At 35.9% G+C, this 20,989-nt stretch overlaps 1 protein-coding gene across 9 annotated transcripts; it reads right to left on the bottom strand.

Annotated features, from left to right (window-relative positions):
- Positions 1 to 760: 760 nt before the first annotated feature.
- ZNF207 (zinc finger protein 207) lies at positions 761 to 20,853 on the bottom strand. 9 transcript variants are annotated; one of them, XR_006890550.1, is made up of 14 exons: positions 20,687 to 20,853; positions 19,080 to 19,206; positions 14,950 to 15,088; positions 14,053 to 14,223; positions 13,846 to 13,921; positions 13,297 to 13,344; positions 12,162 to 12,232; positions 9,552 to 9,709; positions 8,406 to 8,498; positions 7,148 to 7,390; positions 6,379 to 6,538; positions 5,850 to 6,033; positions 5,552 to 5,634; positions 761 to 2,765 (listed from the first exon to the last, which is right to left on the bottom strand). XR_006890550.1 is itself a non-coding variant. In XM_046675060.1 (13 exons), exons 1-12 carry the CDS (start codon positions 20,725 to 20,727, stop codon positions 5,873 to 5,875), a joined length of 1,488 nt encoding a protein of 495 aa, XP_046531016.1. In that variant the 5' UTR covers positions 20,728 to 20,853; the 3' UTR covers positions 761 to 2,765; positions 5,850 to 5,872. The 9 variants fall into 9 exon arrangements, 8 of the variants coding, with proteins under 8 accessions (XP_046531016.1, XP_046531014.1, XP_046531013.1 ...); XM_046675060.1 differs by lacking the exon at positions 5,552 to 5,634; XM_046675058.1 differs by lacking the exon at positions 761 to 2,765 and having other exon boundaries at positions 5,169 to 5,634.
- Positions 20,854 to 20,989: the final 136 nt, after the last annotated feature.

Below are 20,989 nucleotides of genomic sequence, written 5' to 3'. Positions count from 1 at the left end.
TTTGATCAAAATTAAAACATTTACACAAACATATTTTCATAATATAGCTGGTGATTATAAGCTTCCTAAATAACCTAATCATGAACCAGTCTCGATTTATAATAGTGTTCAATTTGCTTCAAATAGAAATAGTTCAAATTAGCTTCAGTGAAGATCTCCTTTGGGTCTCCAATTTCTGCCTTAATCTGACTTCTATGTCCTGCTTAGTAAAATAGAAATATTTTCCCTGAGAGATTAACTGAATAAGAGAGGATTCAAAAATGTCAAACTAATATGGTTTCAAGGTATTATTTTTCTGCAGTTGGGAAGAAAATGAAAAGTTCTTCCTTTTGTACTGCCAAATTATTATATAAGAATGCACAAAGCCCAGAACAAAAAAAAGCAACAAACAAAAAAACATGCTTAAAAAAGCAATTCTCTTCTGAGGCTTACTGAAGAAATCTAGTTTTTTAAAAATGCTACTTTCAAACTTATTTCCCAACAACAATGCCAAGTAGGAACATGAAAACACTAGGAAAAGTTGGAAATATTTAAAGTATTAGGGAACTCAAACTGAAGTTCCACCTTCTCCATTTCCTATGCATTAGTTTGAATTAGATCCATAATAAGGGATGCCTAAGAGCCAAGACATTAAAAGTATAGTTCTGAAAATGCAACGTTATTATAAAATTGTGAATATCCACTATGTACACGACACTATATACATCATTAACCTAAGTGTTTCTTATTTTGCCAAGAAATATCACACAGAAAAGTTAGATGATTTCTGCACTATAAAAACAAAAGGTTATTTATTAAAATGATTCGGATGACAGAAAAGAAAATACTGAGGGGGGGGAGAGTAACCTTCACTACTATTCAAGTCATGAGACAGCTAGCAGAAGTGTAACTGGGGTAATGTTTACTTACAAAAACCTGCCCTATAATCAATAGTCTTATACCGGAATCCCTTGTTTTAGAAGACTTTTCCATAAAAGATACAGTAAGAGAAAACAGTTTCATTTCAGAATAACATACAAAAATTATTCAATATTAGGTCGGTGACTACTACCTTTTCAAAAAGACATACCTGATTTATATACAATTTTAGGGTACATGTTTAATATTATTTCTAATCCCTAACCAATACAAATGTCAGTCTACTCAAACAAAATTTTATCTCAGTAAAGAAGTGACTTCAACATTTCTTTTCATTTACCAAGTTTTGCCAGTGGACATAACAGATACCCAAAAGTTATGTAATCCTCAAAATCATATTTGTCTGAGTCACAGAACTACAGATATATCAAAGAAACTACATTTTAAATTAGGTATCTATATCACCTTTAACAAATTATGCCACCCTTAGAAAATCCCTCCCACCTCCAGTACTCAAGTTATGTAAGAGCCTATTTCAGTTATATTATTTCAATTATCACTATCAGAATTAGGACAAGCAGCTTCACTCTTAAATATTTCAGTATATTGGGGGATGGTGGGTGCACAGAAAAGGTGTAATTACTGAGTCGGTTATAAAATATCCCAATAGAGTATTTTTGCTGTGACAAAATTGTTTTTTCAAACATTAAAATATTTTTCCATGATTCAGTTACACAGAAAAACATGTTCTAATCAAACAGGTGAAAATTTGGAATTTATTTACTGCATGTTTTTTATGTTTCCAAAAATTAAAACCACAAAGAAACACAATCCTTGGTTTGCTAAATGTTGTAGTATGTTACTTGTTACTGTTTGTTTAGCAGAAAATGCTATCTGAGTAGAACGATGACTTAAACACAGGAAAAAACAAAAATAATCCAGGTTTATGTTTTGGCCTGTCTTCCAGTTCCCTCTTTATCCCCTATAACATACACACAATTTTCTCACCAAATAAGAGAAAATTTTAGTTGGAAACAAACATGGATAGTTTTCATGTGTGCATACTGCATAAAATATTGTTCAATAGGGCTGAAAATGAACCTCAAAATCGTTTCAAAACCATAGGTTCAAAAGACTAACTTTACCACAAACGGATCCAAATTTCAGTTTGGCTACCTGAAAATTAGTAATCTAGCCACTCTCAGGTCGGTAATACCCAAACTCTTTTATCTCAAATGTGTAGTGTATACACATACATACCACACACACACAACCTTCCCACTCTTCACAGGGCTCTACATTAACATTTGCTCTAATGTGGTGAGGTTTGAAAATATCAAAAATCATAAGCATTTCCAGATGACTTTTCAACCTTAATGTTCAATGCATAACTTTGGGATTAAGAATGCAGATTTCAGTATCCAGTGGCATTTCCAATGATTAAACTTATCCTTGAAGTTAAATTTAATAGTTTGAGGAGAAAATAACCAGTAAGATTTTCCTAAAAGTGAAGTGGAAAATTTGAATGAAATATTTCATGCCTCCAAATCAAGAATGTCAAATTTTGTCGATTTTCTTAAGTTCAATATAGTAATACCAGCTTTACTGAGGCCATTAAATATTACGCAACACAAAGTAAATTACACAAAATTATATATATAAAATATTTATTAACACCACAGTCAAACGTGAATATTAATATAGAGCCTTCTCTGCCAAAAGAGTATAAAAATCCTAAGTTTAATTAAATTTAGGGGCCTTCACCAAACTTGCTGCAAGTTTGGGGACATAAATATCCAACAGCCATAAAGCTGTGAAAGCCCCTATAAGGAATAAAATAAATCCCACTTGCCTCAGACTGAACAGGGCAACACTGAGACTCAGCCTCAGTCTGTCCTATGGCAGGGCTATAGGAAGAAGAAAATTTTAATTTTAGAAAAACATTACCCAATTAATTTAAAAGACATGCATTAAAAAAATCCCAATGATCAAGCAAGCAAAGGAAAAAAGAGCAGCTCTTTTTTTTTAAAAAAAACTACTGTTCACTATAATCCCATTCTGAGCCCATACTTATTTTGTTGGGGATCTCCCAGCAAACAACTAAGTTTAAGCCGAGTTTTAAGTTCAATATGTAACTTGATCAGTGGAATGGAGTACAGTGGGGTTTTTTCCCCCATTCCTCATAGTAAATGTGTGAGAGATTACTAAAACAATAAGTATTCAAGTCAAATGATAACTCCAGCAGCCACTAAAAAGTTGATTCTCACCTGCTGGTCTTGTTACTGTCAAACAGCAGTAAAATTTCTACAGTAGAAACTAGTGCCAGACAAAATGTTTACGTTTTTCTTTTTTTAAAAAAGGTGATATAGGAGTGGATGGAAGGTAGAGCCAAAGCTGGCAGCCCCATTAATCTTACAACTTCCCTAATTACAGCAATCACAAGGCCTGCCTTAAATACATCAAATCCCAAAAGTTGTCTTCTGTGAGGGCAGCTGAAGTCTACTTCAACTCAACTTCATCTATTATTTAAGGAAGCATAAGTCAAAGTAAGAGTTAGTTCAACATAATTTGTTTCACTCATGATTGAACCACACTATGGACCCCAGAAGCAGTTAGGTAAACGATATTTTCTAGAAGCTTAATTATGCTCTGATGCATGCACAAACTACACTTTGAACATACGAAATGGGCACCACCTGAGCCATACATCTCCAAAATACGAGATGTGCTTGCTTTTTAAGCGCCATCCATAACACTTTGAATTAACTTTTAATAGGAATGCTCTCACTTACTTAAAAGTAGTGTTTTCTCCCTTCCGACCTCAGAAAGCAACAAAGCTTGATATAAAAAAATCTGTTCTCTTTGCATTAAATGCAAATGAAGATGCGCACAATTTCTGAAAACACTACTAATACATTTGTAGTTTGCTGATATGCCTGTACATGAAATGCTTGAGAGACATCTGGTTTGGGAGAACACTTGCTATTTAATCATCCTAAATTTAATCATGTCATGTTTACCTTAAATATTTTCAACACAGGCTTTTCCTTGGCAGTATGATAAATGTGTTGTCAAATCTAAGAAGTGTGTATTAATTCCAAAACTATTTAGGTAGGCAGGCATTTGGTGGAGAAAGGCGTATGGGACTTGGCTGCTGGCAGAAGGAAGAAATGATTCTTGGTGACACATGGATGCCACCTTTTCAAGCTATGGAATATTTTGAATCTCAACAGTACCACAGCACAGGAGCTATAAAACCACCGGAGCAAAATATCAGATTTAAAACAGCACTGAGCTTTATAATACTTGCAATGTTTTGTTTAAATCAATGACTTTTACTTGTCACTTAAATACAGACTTTTTTATGATGGTTAAAACATTTTTCATTATTTTCCTATAAGGTTAAAATCTTGTTTTTTTAAAACCAAACTTCAGATTTTATGTCTTCCATCTACACCTTCACATAGACGTTATAAAGAAATGTTACCATTTTCTTAGAAGTCTAAACTTTATATTGAGGAAAAACTTGAGTTCATTATATTAATAATTACACTTTGTACAGGTCATTTGATACTTAACCATAATACTACTCTGCAAAGGAAAGATCAAAAACATGGATGTCAGAAAAAGATCAACAAGAGCTATTATTATTATAAGAGACTTGCCAACACAAGATACTGAATAATAGCAGTCATCTCTACAGAAAAGTTCTCCATAGGAACACAGTAACATTCAAATTTCCAAGGATGAAAATGTTAACAGCAAAGCCATTTAGGCTTAATAATAACAGAAGGTAGCGAACTAATCAAAGAAATTATGTAATCTTCCAAGAAGAAGATAAAGTTAAAAATTTCAAAGCCATCTCTTATCCATCCTAATACAGGCATTTAGATCCTTGTCATTACACTTAGAATATATACCAACCCATTAACAGCACAAAACGCTATTACTGCATGCACCTAAGCTTCTAGAAGTTTGCACCTTAAAAAGCTTCTGAGGTCCAGGCAGTACTGTAGTCTCAAAAATAATCAGAAGGAAATGAATGGGTCTGGCACTAGGCTCTAAACTTCATCAGCAGGAAGGAGGGAATATTAACATTTATATTCTAAATGTCTATGACAGGTAACATGTATTGATATTAAGGGGGGCAGAAAGGTGACACAATATAAAGATTTCACACCCATTATGTAATGACTCATATGTATCTAAGTTTTTCTGTTAACTGAAGCACTAACATACCATTCTATATATACTGTCCAGTTTAAAACATGCAGCTAAGGAACAACCTACAATTCAAAGACAGAATCCAATGACATGTCAAAACTGCATTGGTAACTATGAATTTTATTATGTGGACATCTACTGTGGCATGCATCTGTACAAACCTTTCAGGCAGTGGTCCACAGCTGGGTTATGAATAAAAAGGCATGAATTTTTCTCTCATTTTATTACAATGAAGTTTAACAGTACAGAAAATGTCACATGACCTTAGTGGGTCAGATTTCTTAAACCCTGCAACATGAGGAATTCTAAATACATTAAATATTGTTACACATTCAGACTTCCAATGTACAGGTACTTGGAAACAGTTACAGCCCTCACCAAGCTAGGTTGGGGACATGAAGTCCAACAGCATCTGAAATGCTGTGAAGGCATAACTTTACAAATAGCAATGTAAGCTTACAGAACTTGCCTTTATTAAGGTGGTATGTTCATGTAATTCCAGCGCCTTCACAATATAACGAACCAAATTTACTATACTTCACTTCTAAAAACCTAGATGAAACATGAAAAAGAAGCCATACAGTATAAATTGCAACTTCAGGAAAATTCCTGCTTTATTATTCCAAATAATTTTTCCCATGTAAATAAATGTCCAATAGTTCCTGGTATGTGGGAAGATAATGTTTGTTAAAGTCACAATGAAGCCTTATTGACGGAAGCTTGGCTATATAAACAGCACAAGTTGAGAAAAGGTTTAATCTCCAAACCTATTAGACTGGATGAAGTAAGATCAGTAACGGCCACCTTGCGACATTACAGGAGGTCTCATTCCCATCGGAGGTCGAGGAGGCCCACCTTGGTAAGGGGGCACCATTGGCGGTCCCTGCCCATATGGCGGCATAGCACCAGGAAGGTAACCTGGCATGCCTTGATGATGACCACCATACTGACCTAAAAAACACATTTAAGACACAAAAAAAGAGATTGAGTTGAACTATATAGGGTACTTTTAAATACAATGTATTTTGCAGCTAAATTTAACATTTTATATGTATACAGTCATGCGTCACTTAACGATGCAGATATATTCTGAGAAATGCATCATTAGGCAATTCTGGCATCACGCATACACCACAGAGTGTACTTACATAAACCTAGATGGTATAGCCTACTATACACCAAGGTTATAGGGTAATAATTTTATGGGACAATCGTCAAATATGCAGTCTATTGTTATGCAGCACATGACTGTACTAAAAAATCCACTAAATACAAGAAACACAAAAAGAAGAATACCATGAGGCGGCATTGGGGGTCTCATTCCTTGCTGCTGTGGGATGCCTGGCTGTGGTGGCATCATACCTCCAATTGGTCCAACCGGTGGATTACCAATGGGAGCCTGTCCTGGTCGAGGAAGATTACGTTGATATTTAGGTAACTGTGCCCTTCTCTCTTCCTAGAAATAAAAATAAGCACAATGTTAAACACTTGAATGCAGAGATTCATTAAGCACAAAGGCAAGCATCTAAAATCTTATTTATAATTTTTTAAAAAATGTACTCTTACACCAACCAATTACTTTTGCCCCACAAACTAGTCCAACTACTTAAAATCTCGATGCCTTAAGAAAACATCACCTATTTTTATATTTGAAGCATGCCAACAACTTTCCAGGAATTTAAATTGCTTCAGTAAGAAACTGTCTAGAGAAGAAGGCATATGGGCTTTGAGGGACCTGCAGATTCTACCTCACACTAAACTGTTTCTTCAATTGACTTATGCAAATTTACGTCTAACTAAAATGATTTTTAAGAGAGTAGAAACCCAACTTATTGTCTTCTTTTAGAAATACTCTGGAGGGGAAAAGGAGGGAACGCATCTAAGAGCAAAACGTGCAACATTCACTTTATTTTGTGGTTCTTAAAACTCAGAATGGTAAAAGCCACTTAGTAAGCATTAAATCAGATCGTAAGACCATCAGTGTACACTAACACTTTTCAAGTGGACAAGGTGCTACAATGGTATTCAAGCAAACTCTGCTAGTAAAAAACTATAAACAACTTACCAGTGATATATCCTCATCTGGATGGATCAACTTACTGGTTGCACTGGTTGTTGTAAGTGTAGCAGGCTTACTTGTTATTGAAGCCGCTGGCTTAGCTGCAGTGCTATTTGTTGTACTAGTGGTTGAAGCGGTAGACTGTGTATAAGCAGGGAATGTAGGCTTTGGGGGTTCTGTAGTTGTCGCAGGGGTACTATTTAAGGGCTTGAAATCTGTACCAACAGGTCCTTGCACAGCTGCCTGAGCCTGTAAAACACAATCCTTCATCAATCAAACTTCAAAACCCAAAATTGTTGAGTACATCTACTACCAATTTAACTTAAAACTAAGACACCAACATTTAATAAAGAATCAAACTTATAATGAAATTAAAACAAAATCAGCAGGATAAATGCTCCACAAAATTTAGGATAACATAACAAAAGATGCTGAATCAAAGTCACATCCAAAACACAGCAGTGGAGACAAGAAACAAGACCACATATATAACTTCTCATCTACTTCCTCACCCCAAATTAATTAATTTACGAAGTTTTGTATTTATTCCAGATTGATGAAATATAGTATCATAAAATGGAATAGCATATATTCTAATTTTGCTATTCTAAATTAGTTGTTTAAAATAACAAAACCGCCAAGCAGCTCAAAAAAAAAAAGTTAGAAATTACAGAATATAAATGTTTGGATAAATTCCAGTATTAAGCATAACACGAACAATTAATATCAATGGTGACACATTAAAGGTATGTCCTTCAGAAGTATTCTTTATATAATACAATGCCCTCCCAATTAACAATGGCTGGATGATTATCATGGACAAAAGAGTTTGGTAGGACCTTTTAAGTAAAAAGTTACCAATAATAAATGTTACTTTTCATAATATCAAACATGTGAAACGTAGACTAGGCCAACTTTAGAATCAAATGCAGAGCACTAAATTTCCTTACATTATATGTGATGCATTAGATTAAACAGCATAAATCAAAACAGCTTAATCATGCATCAGGCTAACCATTGGCCACTACAATGCATTTACTGCTTACATGCTTTTAACCCTTTAGAACCATAGGAGTTTGGGGTACATTTTTTTTCTATTAGTGTGAAATCAAATTTTTAAATACTATTGATTTATATATCATTAATGTCACTTAAAAAAATTAAACATAACATATTTTTGGGAAAACATTTAGTTTTAAGTAGGGTCCAAAGGGTTAAGTTATAAAGCCATTTTAACAATTTTAAACTGCAACTTCCTGCGTACTTGTGCTGTGCTAGGAAACAGAGCTTTAGAAGATGCAGACAGACTTTCTGAATTGGATGAAGCTGTACTTGAGCTTGTTACAGGTGTCCCCATCTGTAGCATAAAAGAAAGGAAACAATGAAAAGTCTCCAAACAAATGGGTAAAAACAAGCCATGTGGTAGACTTTTTTTTTAGTATAGATTGCATTTTTGTAAACACAAAATATAATGCAATCAAAACTGATTTATTTTAAGAGGCAGGCAGTTAATGAATTTAAGATACACAAAGTGACAGTATGAGCCTCAAAAAAAATTTTTAATTCCACACCAATAAACCTAGTTAACCAGTTTCTTTTCAGAAACTCAATTTTGTTTTGTAGTGTGATATTTAAAAAATGACAGACTAAAAATAAGGATGCAAATGACACTTCAATCCAATTCTCTAACAATGACTCTACAAAAGATTTTTGTCAAAAGTTTAACATCTCCCAATAAACAAAATCCCCACCCACCTCAAAAACATAAGTTAATGTGCTTCAAGGGCACTTAAGGTAATGCTTTTAATTCAGCAACCACAAAGAGAAAAAAGAATTGAAAAAAGAAAACATCTAACAGATAATTTTAAAGTGAAAAAGAAAAAACACACATCTTATACTTAATTCTGAATGAATCTGAAAAAAGGAAAAGGTAACAATCATTATATACATTATATAACAGAAGCAACTTTTCCGAGTTCTGAAAAGACCAGATCAGTAGGAATTAGAGTTCTACGCTAGAGGAAGAGCCCAACAAATGATTTGCTAAGATCTCAGGATTTTCGTCTTTGGCTTTGGTTTCATTCTACTCATAGTTCAACAGGTGAAGGAGGATCTCTAAACATTACCATGTCTAAGTACCAAAAATTAAACTTCCATTTCTAACTAAAGCTAAAAATAACCACAGCTATGAAAAAAATATCATACTACACTATCTCTGGGCTCCAGCCAATCTTTTATGAGGAAATCAATAAAACATGGAAGAAAACAGGCCACCTCATTGTATATTTAATATATTAAAAAGATTTTTTTTAAAAAAAAAAAACTGACTACAACAATTTCAAAGATTTCCCTAACAACTGCATTTTACCTTTACATATAAGTACACTCCTTTTCAGAAACTTCACCTTACCTGTCCAGCACTGGGGAAAAGAGGCTTAGTAACTGGAGGCTGCGGAGCAGGAACTGTTGCTGTTGGTGCAGGTGGTCTATTAAGAATACCTGGTGCTGAAACAGCCTGTGCTTGAGTCATTGGAGGAATTCCAGGACGTGGAACAGGAGGGGGCATACCTGTAGGGAAGAAATGTTGAGGGGGACCCAGTTGTCCAAACATTTAGTTCAGAAAAAATATTTTCCCAAAACTTTGTGGTTAAAACATACCATATTAAAAATGCTTCTGTACTACAAAGTTACTATTGATTGCTGAACTAATGAAGTCCAAAGAAATCAGGCACTTGCCCTTGAACAATATTGCCTCAAACTTTCCATGTCTCTGTGTACCTCCCGAATTTTGGCAAGTGAAAGATACCACTAGAGACCTTGCATATGGGCAAAGCAGTAATTATTGATATTACTGATTCAGCAAACTTTGAAACATATAAGAGAATTATCTCAATCATCTAACAGATGTTCTCTGAACTCTAATGCAAATTACAGTGAAAACTTTGCTAAGTCATATACCCATAAAAATTCTCCCAGAAAACTATGTTATTCCTTAGACACTTTAAATAAATTTTCCTAAAATGCATTAGTGCATTCTTTAAACTTCCTCAACATAATGTAAAACTTTTACCAACTTCACATTATCAAATGAACATCAGTTATTATTCTATATTCCTTTAAATGCCTAAACTATCTCAGAGCATAATGTATGTGGAGCTGTTGCCTAAAATTAATGGCTGCACTGGCAATGATTCAAATTTTGCTTCTGCTTTATTTTTCCTGTGCCTTCTTACATCAACTGTCACTTGAGTACTTCTAAATCTGCTATGGATTGCAAACCAAACTTGTTAGGATTATTAAGCATAAAAAGAAAGGCAGTTCATGAAGGACTCTTATTAGAGGCACACTACTTGGCTAAACAAATCCATTTCCCTACATTATAGGCTAAAAAGTCAATATAGAGTCATGCCTCACTCAATGACAAGGACACATTCCGAGAAATTTGTTGTGGGAACATCATAGACCATACTGAAGGGGAATAAAATCTGCCACCCCAAAGTGTGTCACCTCTAACATGATTATTTTAGGCTGATCATTTTTAAGAAACAAAAGACTCAAAGTTTTTGTTACCTCCCCCTCAACAGCCTAAAAGAATATAGATTTAAAAAACCTGTCTTGGGAAGCAACCTATCACCTCAGCATAACATGAACTAGGTGGTAAACAGGGAGGAACCTAGAAAAGCCTGTTAGTTGTGCTTCCCTGTGTTCTTCTGTTTCCATATGGCCAAACACTTGTTTTCCAAATGTTTGCTCCTTTTTGCCTACCTGTGAATTGCCTTTCTGTCCTTCAAAGGCCCTGACTGCCCCCACCCCCAACACTATCTTTTGTCTTCAGCTGAGGATGCTATTTAAAGTGAGGGTTTCGGCCATTTTATTGAATTATTCGGTTTTCCTGGGTTTCTCCCATGTATACGTTATTAAACTTTTCTTTTTCTCCTGTTAATTTGTCTTACGTCAACTTAGTTCTTAGACCAGCCAGAAGAACCTAGAAGGGTAGAGAAAAATTTCTTCCTTCTCCACAGTACTTAGACAAACCTAGAAGGTATAGCCTACTACACACCTAGGCTATATGGTACTAAATCTTTTAGTATCCGTCGTTGACTAAAACATCACTACGCGGCACATGATCGTAGTTCATTTTCCAGGCTCCCTTTCAGCTAAAGGCTCCATTAGACCTATTTCTGGCAATATGTAAGGAGCTTCTGGGAAAGTTATTTTTCTCCCCAATAAAAGAAAAAGGAGAGCACATTGCTGCTGACACCCCTTTGTGCCTGAGTCATCTTGCAACCACTGAGTGACATGTCTGAGGGAGAAAGCTAAAGTTACCAAAGGGGAAAATCTAAAAAGCATGAGTTCTTGATATCACAGAGCCACTGAATCTACCACTTTTCTTTTTCTTGAGTGAGATAAATGTCTACACTGTTTAATACAGTTCGTTGGATTTCTCTATTACTTGCTAAAATAGTCTCCACTGCTCGTCTAAAATATTCCTAACAAATACAATCACTCTTAAGTATGTGAACTTCAATGCATAGACCACTAATTTTGGCTGCTTTGAAGCCTACTATTTATTCTGACAATGTATTTCAAAACTCACAAAAAGGGTCCATCATAACACTTCTCACAGTAATTTTTTTTTTTTTGGAGGAAGATTAGCCCTGAGCGAACATCTGCCACCAATCCTCCTCTTTTTGCTGAGGAAGACTGGCCCTGAGCTAACATCCGTGCCCACCTTCCTCTACTTTATATGTGGGACGCCTGCCACAGCATGGCTTGACAAGCAGTGTGTAGGTCCGCACCTAGGATCCAAACTGGCGAACTCCGGGCTCCTGAAGCAGAATGTGTGCACTTAACCACTGTGCCACTGGGCTGACCCCTCACAGTAATTTTAAAAAGTTGTCATCAACTTAGGGAAATTTTAACACTACATTGCAACAATGCCCACAAATCTATTGTCTGAAAGACTTAACAATAAAGCATGCTGGTCATATTAAAAAGGAAACTGTCCAACATTTCATACCTGGTGGCATACCAGGCATCAGAGGTGGTATTCCTGGTCCAGGTGGCATCATTCCACCCATTGGCATCATTCTATTAGAAAGCAAATTTCAAGAAACAACTGAAGTTAATTAACAGTATAAACCATTAGAAAATACTGTGGCTAAAGCCTGAAACAATAGATAAAAGACTTGAATTTGACCCCTAACATTGAAATCAATCAAGCTGAAAAAACCACAGAACACAACAATCCTATCAAAATCAATCCTCTAAAAACCAACAACCTCCTGGGTTTACCAGTAAAAGGGGGAAAAAATTTCAGTCTTTGTTGACAGAACATTTTAATACATTTAAAGTTACTGAGAACAAATATCATACTCTCCTTACTATATACAGGAGACCCCATCTAAAATACATATAAGTGGAAAGCAAAATCACCTTTTGCCTCACTCAGAAAATATCTATACAGAATCTAAATAAAAGACATCTCTATTTTAGAGTCATCAGATTTTTCAAAAGGAAAATACTGAATGTACACTGTAGAGTAAGATTTCCTTTTGGAGGGGCATGGGAAAAGTACCACCAAAATTAAAAATAGTTAAGAGTAAACTCAGATTGCCCAATTTTTATTTAGAATAGCTACTTAACAGTAAACCATGACTTAAAAACTACCCATATTTATTTTCCTTCCCCTAAAAGAGCTCACCTTCAAATATCAGTGTCCAATTCACTTTAAAAATCACAAGTTTGTCAATTCTTGATTTAGGACTTTTATCAGAGGATTAATTTCCCTACATACATTTCATTAGAAGAGAATTCAATTACCTTCCACAATAACAAAGCATGTAATTTGGCAAAAGAAAATATATTCTTTCTTAAATACCAACCCTTTTTTTACTAAGTCCCATTACATTTGGCAGTTTGGGGAAAATAGCTGCACATTCAAAAAATGATTTATATGGGTCTATTACTATTTCCTCACAAATGTTTTATTTCCCTCCTTTAAGAGATCTGTGTCAATCACCTGGTAAATTTTAGAAGTTTCAGTGAGGAAGGTTAGAAAATTTCTGAAGTCAACTGAATAGATACCATTAAACACACAAAAAAATGACATTATGATTATACCTCCTGAATTACATTATGAATGAGATGCTTACATGTTTTCACCGCAAAATGACTGGGTGTATTTTCTCTGATGATGCAATCTGTGAAAATGTATGACAAAATCAAAATCTAACTGTGATTTTCAAAATACAGTGGGAAAGTGTACTGTATACCTCTCACATCCAACAATATTTAAGTAAAAGTGATGGGCACGAGCACCTCATATTCATTTTAGTTCTTGATGATTTGACAAATAAACCATTTACAGAGTTTGCTTCTTGTCACAACTACAAAGTGTCATGGACAGTTCTGAATCTCAGAAATTCAAATCTACAACCAACTACTTTAATTACATCAGATGCAATTGAAGCAGATGGCTGCCTACAAACATCCTAAAACCCGAAAATCTATTCTCTTCAGAGGCAAGTTTATATTCCTTAAATTTATTGGTAGACGCCTTTATTAGACAAATTTAATATTTATAGAGCCCATACCTTTTAGAAACAAAGAAATGCAAAGTAACATTTAATTCAAATAACACCCAAGCTGAAAAGATCATTACTAGGCACAAGCCCACAAGCCAATTAAAAGTGTTTTCTTACCCAGGTGGCATGCCTGGCATAACTGGTGGCATTCCTGGCATCAGAGGAGGAACACCTGGCATTAATGGAGGTATGCCTATAAACAAGAATTTCAACCCCAAAAAATCACAAATTAATATTAGAGGGTTAGGAGAAAGAATTTAATACTTCTACACTATGCCAATAAAGTCCTAAAAATACTAAATTTTAAGAAACCTTATGTGCTACCTGGAGGCATTCCCGGCGCTCCCGGAACTGGTGGTAGTCCTGGCTGTGCCATTGGGGGGATATAACCCTGTTGAGGTTGAACAGGCTGCGGCTGAAATGAAGTTGAAGCTGCAGAGTCATCATCATCATATTCATCAGAATCATCTTGTTGTTTCTTTTTTTGACTCTCTGCTAAAAAAGTTTTAATTAATTTTTCCCATAGAGTAAAAAAAGAAAAACAAAGCAAGTTTAAGACATTCAACATTTAAAAAACTTATTTCAGTACAATGAGCTGATATTTTTCTTCCCAAAAATCTGTCAATACTGTTCTTCACTCTTCAAATGCGTTTTTCAATCTATATTAAGAAGGTTGACATCCTTCCCCTAGTCTATGACAAGTAAAAACAATTATCCTAAGTCCAGTTTTACTTTAAAAAACAGCTTTCTATTCCAACCCAAAAGGTAAACTATGACACAGATGTCTGACGGATATCCCTCTGTAATGCGTTCAAACCAAAAAACTTCACAGTTAATAAATAACAGCTTCTATCACCCAGATAGTATGTGGCTTCAAATTCCAAATCAAATAACAGCACTAAAAAAAAAAAAATTTCAATTAATGCTTATATAAATCAAAACAAGCTGCCTTCATTTTCGAAGGCCTCAATATATATTAATTCCACTTGGAATTCAATTATGAATAAAAATGTAATAAAAGGTTTGGAACGATCCAGATGGTATTACATATATACAAATCAAATATACAACTTTAAAACATAAGACGTTAAAAAAAAATACCTCAAAATTGGAATTCTGAATAAATCTAACATCAACCATTAAATTTATACTTGAAAATAGTAGTAATACTCTCACCCGCGAAGCCGTATGAAGACAGAAAGCATACATCTTACTATGTACCTTGTGTTTTCTGTTCAAGAAGTCGTCTTCTTTCATCCATGTCTTTTTCTGGAATACCTTCCATACCATATATTTCCAATTCTATGTCTGTTCTCCCAGGTATTGCATTTGGTACAGCATCTATTGTCTCTTTATGCACCTAACGTAAAAAAAAACAAAACAAAACTTCTATCAGATAGACAAAAGCGTCTCATAGAAGTTTTTTAAAGAGCAATTTCAAATTACTCAGAGACCACTTAGTAAAATGGTTGAGAATGATTGGTTCTATAATGAGACTATCTGGATTGAATTCCCAGTTTTGCTGCTTATTAGTTATGTGAGATTGGGTGAATCCTTTGACCTCTCTATGCCTCATTTTCCTCCACCCAAACAGGAGTACCTAAATTATACGGTTGTTTTTAGGATTAAGTAAAATAGTGTATGTAAAAAGCACTTAGCAGGATGTCTAACACATACTAAAGGCTCAATAAACATTATTTCAAGTTTACCATATAATCTTGATTGAATTATCAGCAATGAACTAACAGTCCTACTCAATTCAGAAGTTTCAATTATGAATTAAGCTTATGAAACAGTCTTAAGAATTAGAATAAATTTTCCAAAAATGGACTTTGAGACAAGCCTGTAGTTTACAAACTACAAGTGACACTTAAAATTAGCATTACCCATAACTACTAAGTTACTCGAAGCACTTAATGACACAGTAGTGATCCTGTCACCATCTATCTCTGAACATGTATGGTAGGTCACAAAGACAAAAGTAAGTTCTTAAGAGGCATTATTGTAAAACATTGGGAATGTAGGACTTTCTTTTCACTGTATGGTTTTTGCCAGATCAAATGTTTCTAACCCTCAAACATGGGTAACTTCTGCCAGTATGGCAAAACTCTTGCCAGTCTTGGTTTCTTCAGCAGAAGGCATTTACTTAGGCTAAAGGATGTCAAAGTATTTTGCCTAAGACTATTAGCATCACCTGGAAGCTTATGAGAAATGAAAATTCTCAGGCCCCACCTGAGCCCTACTCAATCAGAAATTCTTAGGTGGGGCCAGCAATCTGTGTTTTAACAAGCCCTCCAGGTGGTTCGGATGACTGCACAAGCATGAGAACCACTGACTGAAGTAATGACTTAGATATATTTATCCAAGTAATACTCAATTTTTCTTTTCTCCCAAGACACATTCTTTTAAGAATAGAAATGTAATTAAAGAAAGCTACGTGCTTTCTTCTTAGAGATGTATCACAAAGATTTTAAACAATGACCTGCAAACCAAATTCAGAAATTTGATTTGCAGGTCATTGTTAATCTATCTTAATTTCTGATTAATCTTCAACAGCTGTTCCTTACGCTATTCAACAAGTCACTTAATCACCCTGTTTCCTAAGTTTTTTGGAGTATGTTACTATTCTTGATAAATGCAGATAAAGTTAACTCAGACGTTCTTTAATGAAATACAATTACATTCACATTAACTAGTCTTCACTACATTTCTAAGTGGTAAGGGCAAGAATAAATATATCAATTAAAAGGTATTGGAAAGAGAAGAAAAATAACATCATTTACTTAAAATCCCCCCAACATTCTGGTACAGCCAGAATTAGATTTCTTAGAATCTTGCCTAATAGAAGTTGGTATGGTCTTGGTTGAAAAGACAGAAGCAAACACTGATGAACCTTCTAAATTACTAATGTCCTAGATTTATCATCTTTAAAATTAGAGGATGTGTCTGATTTAACTGCCATACCTATCTCCCAGGTTGCTGTGAAATTACAGTAAGACTACACAAATATAAGCACTGAGTCAACTAAAGATGTTACTAAGAGTCTGTCACCTAATCTCCTTCCAGCTTCCACTCCATTTCTCTGCTCTTCTCTATAGTACAACTCCTTGAAAGAGTACTTCTACTTTCTCCTTGAAAGCACTCCAACCAGGCTTTCATCCTCCTCATTCTAGGAAATCACTCTTGGCAAGTGACCAATGACCTCCACACTTTGATTAATCCAATATCAGTATTCTTATTTGACCTATCACCAGCATTTGACTTAGTTAAATAACTCACTCCTTGAACACTTCACTTGGCTTCCACTGCACTACTCTCTTGGCTTTCCCATCTTTTCAATTTCCTTGAGTGATTTCTTTTAATCTTCTGACCTCTAAATGCTGGGAGCAGCCTAAGGCAGAGCCCTTGAACTTCTTTTCTATCTATATTCTACTCCCTTGGAAGAAAGAACAACTAGTCTCATAGCTTAAAATAGCCATCCTTATACTGTATCCTTCCAAATTTCTATCTCCAGCTCCAACCTCTCTGAACTACAGATTTGTAGATCCAACTCCTTATCACATCTCCATCTGGATATCCAACAGGCGTTCTCAAAACTAACCCACACTCCAAATTAATATAAAATGATCTTGATATCCTCATCCCTAAGCCTATCCTTCCTGCAGGTTTCCACATCTCAGCATATGGGAGCTCATTTTTCACACTGCTCAGACCAAAACCTTCGGATAATCCTAACTCCTCACTTTCTCTCATACTCCACATCTAATTCATCAGCAAATTCTGGTCTCTGTCACCATCATCTCTTGCCCAGAATATTCCAATCTCCTAAGTGGTCTCACTGAACCCTGCTGTCTATTCTCAACCTTGAAGCCAAAATGATCCATTAAAAAAGTATAACTGAGCATGTTATATCTTTATCCAAACCTCACATTTTATTCAGAATTAAAATGGCCTACAATAGCCTGCAAGCCCCCCTATATAAAGTAACACAGTGCTGCCCTTTCCTTCAACATAGCAGGATCCTGACGTGAGGGCCTTTCATTTGTTGCTCCCTAGAAGCCCTCCCTCACTTCCTTTCAGATCTCTGCTCAAATGTCAGCTTCTCATTCAGGCCTTTCCTAACTACCTTGTGGTCCTCCCCATGCCCCCTACCTAGTTTTCGTTCTCTCTATCACTTTTTACCATAAGACAAACTAAATATTTACAGGTTATTTTCCTCCACAATATAAATCTACCCTCCACAATGGTGATTTTGTTTTACTCACTGCTATATACTCAGTGCCTAAAACCTTATCTAGCACAGTGCTGTCTCATAGAAACTTTGGGATAAATGGTAATATTCTGTACCTGTACTATACAATACAGTAGTTATCCACCAGCCACACGTGGCTACTGAGCACTGGAAATGTGGCTATAATGTGATCGAGGAACTAAATTTTTAATTTTTAAGTTAATTTTCTTTTAAATAGTCACATGTAATTAGTGACTGCCAAAGTGGAAAGTTGTGGGTCTAGCATGTAGTAGGTTTTCAAATATTTTTGAATTCATATTAAATTGCTGTTATACTGACATAATTGGAGTGACAAAGATCTATATAAACTTATTTTTAAACTTAGGGAAGCAACGTTTTTTTTCAATTTACCTCCCTGCCTCCTACCAACAGTAGTCTCCAATGAGTAGGGATTTGCTCATCTCACATCTCTCTAGGGTCCAATTAAGCAAAAATTCAGGCAGCTCTAGGATCGGCAAAAGTAGAAGAAACAATGTTGAATGAGACATAAAGGTACTTATGAGATCTTTAAAACTATAAATTACAAAGTTCTCCCTACCTAGTAATGAAAGGACTCAATAAACCCAGAAATTATTAAATGAAACACAATGCTCCCAAAGAGGTCCATGGAATAAACTGCTGAAATAAGCCTAGCCCCAGGCCACAAACTATAACAAATCCTTCGAAGGCAGTGAGTAATGGCAGCTAATTATGTATCAATCCTTATGTGATCAGAATTCGTCAGACTGCCCAAAAAACTTAAATCACTGATTCTTGTTCTCTAACCCAAGTCCTGAGTAAATATTTTGTGACCTCAACCTAATTGTCACCACTCTAAGATGAAAGCTATTATCAATAAAGATAAATACCAATATAAACTCTCTTTAAACATAAAAAATCAACTGTTTAACTTCTTCATGGCTAAAGAATAATTTTTATTAAGCTGACTGGCCATCTTATCTGATCTTTTGCAATAAGCAAAAAGACTCTACAGCAGTCAAAGAGAAATTCAAGATTTCTTTTTGATGATGTTTTCAAACTACAAGGGGGCAAAAATTAAACATAAAAGAAGAATCCTTACCTGCATGCAATGAATAGCTAAACCAGGTCCCGTGTACAATTTCTTATGACATATATGGCATTTAAAATGCTTTGCTTTTTGGTGCTGTATAAGGATCTTCTCATCATCAAAATCTCTATTACAATACCTGATCAACATTGTTAAGGTACAAAAATAACATAATAATGACACTCTCCATAAAAAAAGGTCTTATGATGAAAGAATACGGGTAACAACAAAACGTGGGAACAGTTAAAACCAAAAAGATACTCCACAGAAAGTGCGCTTTTGGTATTTATTATACAAATAAGGATTAACTTGCCACTTAATTTTAGTATTTTCAATTTCCTGGAAGCCCATAATCTCTCTTCACCACCTCTAAACAAACACATCTCAGTAATCAGCAATACAGTTTTGTCAAATTCCCGCGTTAAAAAGATTTATGTGAAATTAACTTCCCTTTTGTCCAATGTGAACGTTTACAAACGCACACCGAAGAATGGAAGGGTTCGATGTTTAAAAAAAAAAAAAATCCCCAAGCTTCTGTCAAGACAGAATTCATTAGATACAAGACACAAATAATCGAGTTTACCTAATACTTGGAATTTACCTAATTTAAGAATTTATCTAATACTTAGAATTTAAGAATTATTTTTAATATTATTCAGAATCTAACAATAAGTTCACGGTGAATAAAAATGTCACAATCTCATATGAACAATCCATAAAGTTGTTGGCAATTCCGCATGAATTTATGCTGCCAAGGAATGTATTCAAACTTACACTGGGGGAAAAAAACCAGAATTCTTCTCTCACTAGTCAGATCTCACTAAAAGCAGATCACAAAACTCGTTACCGTTTTTCAAATATGATAAACAAATGCAGTTCTGTAACCAAACGGCTTCAGGTACGAAACGCTAAGTAAAACCAATTTTCACATCAAATGTATTAACGCTTCCGGAAAAAGTATTAGAAGGACGCCACGCTTTATTAAGTAATAAGAGACGTGGTGTTTTTTTTTGAGTCTTACAAAGCTAGGAAACTCCACCCCGTAAGAGAACGATTCTCGAAGGTTACGGCGACAGCGGGTGAGACGCGGAAGATAGTTCTTCCCCCAACCACCACCAAAAAAAAAAAAAAAAAAAAAGGAGCTCGAAACCCGGGTTGACTAACCTAAGCCTTTACTAAACCACCGATTCCACAAGAAAACAGGAAAAGTGGGTGACTGACTCCGGAAGCTCTTCCCCAATCCTCCAGAGTCAGTCAGCGTATTATACTCGAAGAAAGTCCCTTTGTTGAAGTCACCAAAACAACGGAGCGTGGCCGAGCTCCTTAGGGGACACTGTCCTTGGTGCAGGAGTCCAGGCCGCTCCCAGCCGGCCACGCTCGAGCCAAAGCACGCTCCTCCTGAGCCAAGGAGTCCCACGACCCACAGCTGCCAGAGCCTCCCGCCGTAAAGACCCCATTTTCCGAGAAGCCTTCCCAAATCCGACTCCAGCCACCAAGCCACCCACGCCGAGGCCTAAAGCCCAGACACTCTCCGCCATAGGCCAAAGCCAGGCCTCCCCGTCCCAGTCAACACCAACCGGCGCCCCCGCTTGGCCTCGACTTCAACTGACAAAGGATACCAGCACCACGGCTTCAGCTGCTTCTTCTTCTTGCGACCCATGACTGCGCTCTACCGACAAAGTAAAAGGGAGGAGAAAACGAACAGGAAAAACGAGGCCAAAACCGCTCTCCCTTCAGACCCAACCGCCACCGCCGCGTCCCACAGGAAACAGGCACAAAATGGCCGACGCCCTCGTTCGCTGCTCCGCCTCCCGTCAGCCACTGCGGCTGGAGGCGGTGCCAGGCCGGGCAGAGTCACATGACGCAGGCCTCCGCCCTGAGTGGGTGGAGACTCGCGGCTGCTGAGGGCCGGCCGCCATGTT

The sequence above is a fragment of the Equus quagga genome, chromosome 11 (genome assembly GCF_021613505.1).
Source record: "Equus quagga isolate Etosha38 chromosome 11, UCLA_HA_Equagga_1.0, whole genome shotgun sequence".
Taxonomy (NCBI): domain Eukaryota; kingdom Metazoa; phylum Chordata; class Mammalia; order Perissodactyla; family Equidae; genus Equus; species Equus quagga.
The sequence above is the reverse complement of the archived record's forward strand: the minus strand, read 5'-3'. Positions and strand labels throughout refer to the sequence as shown.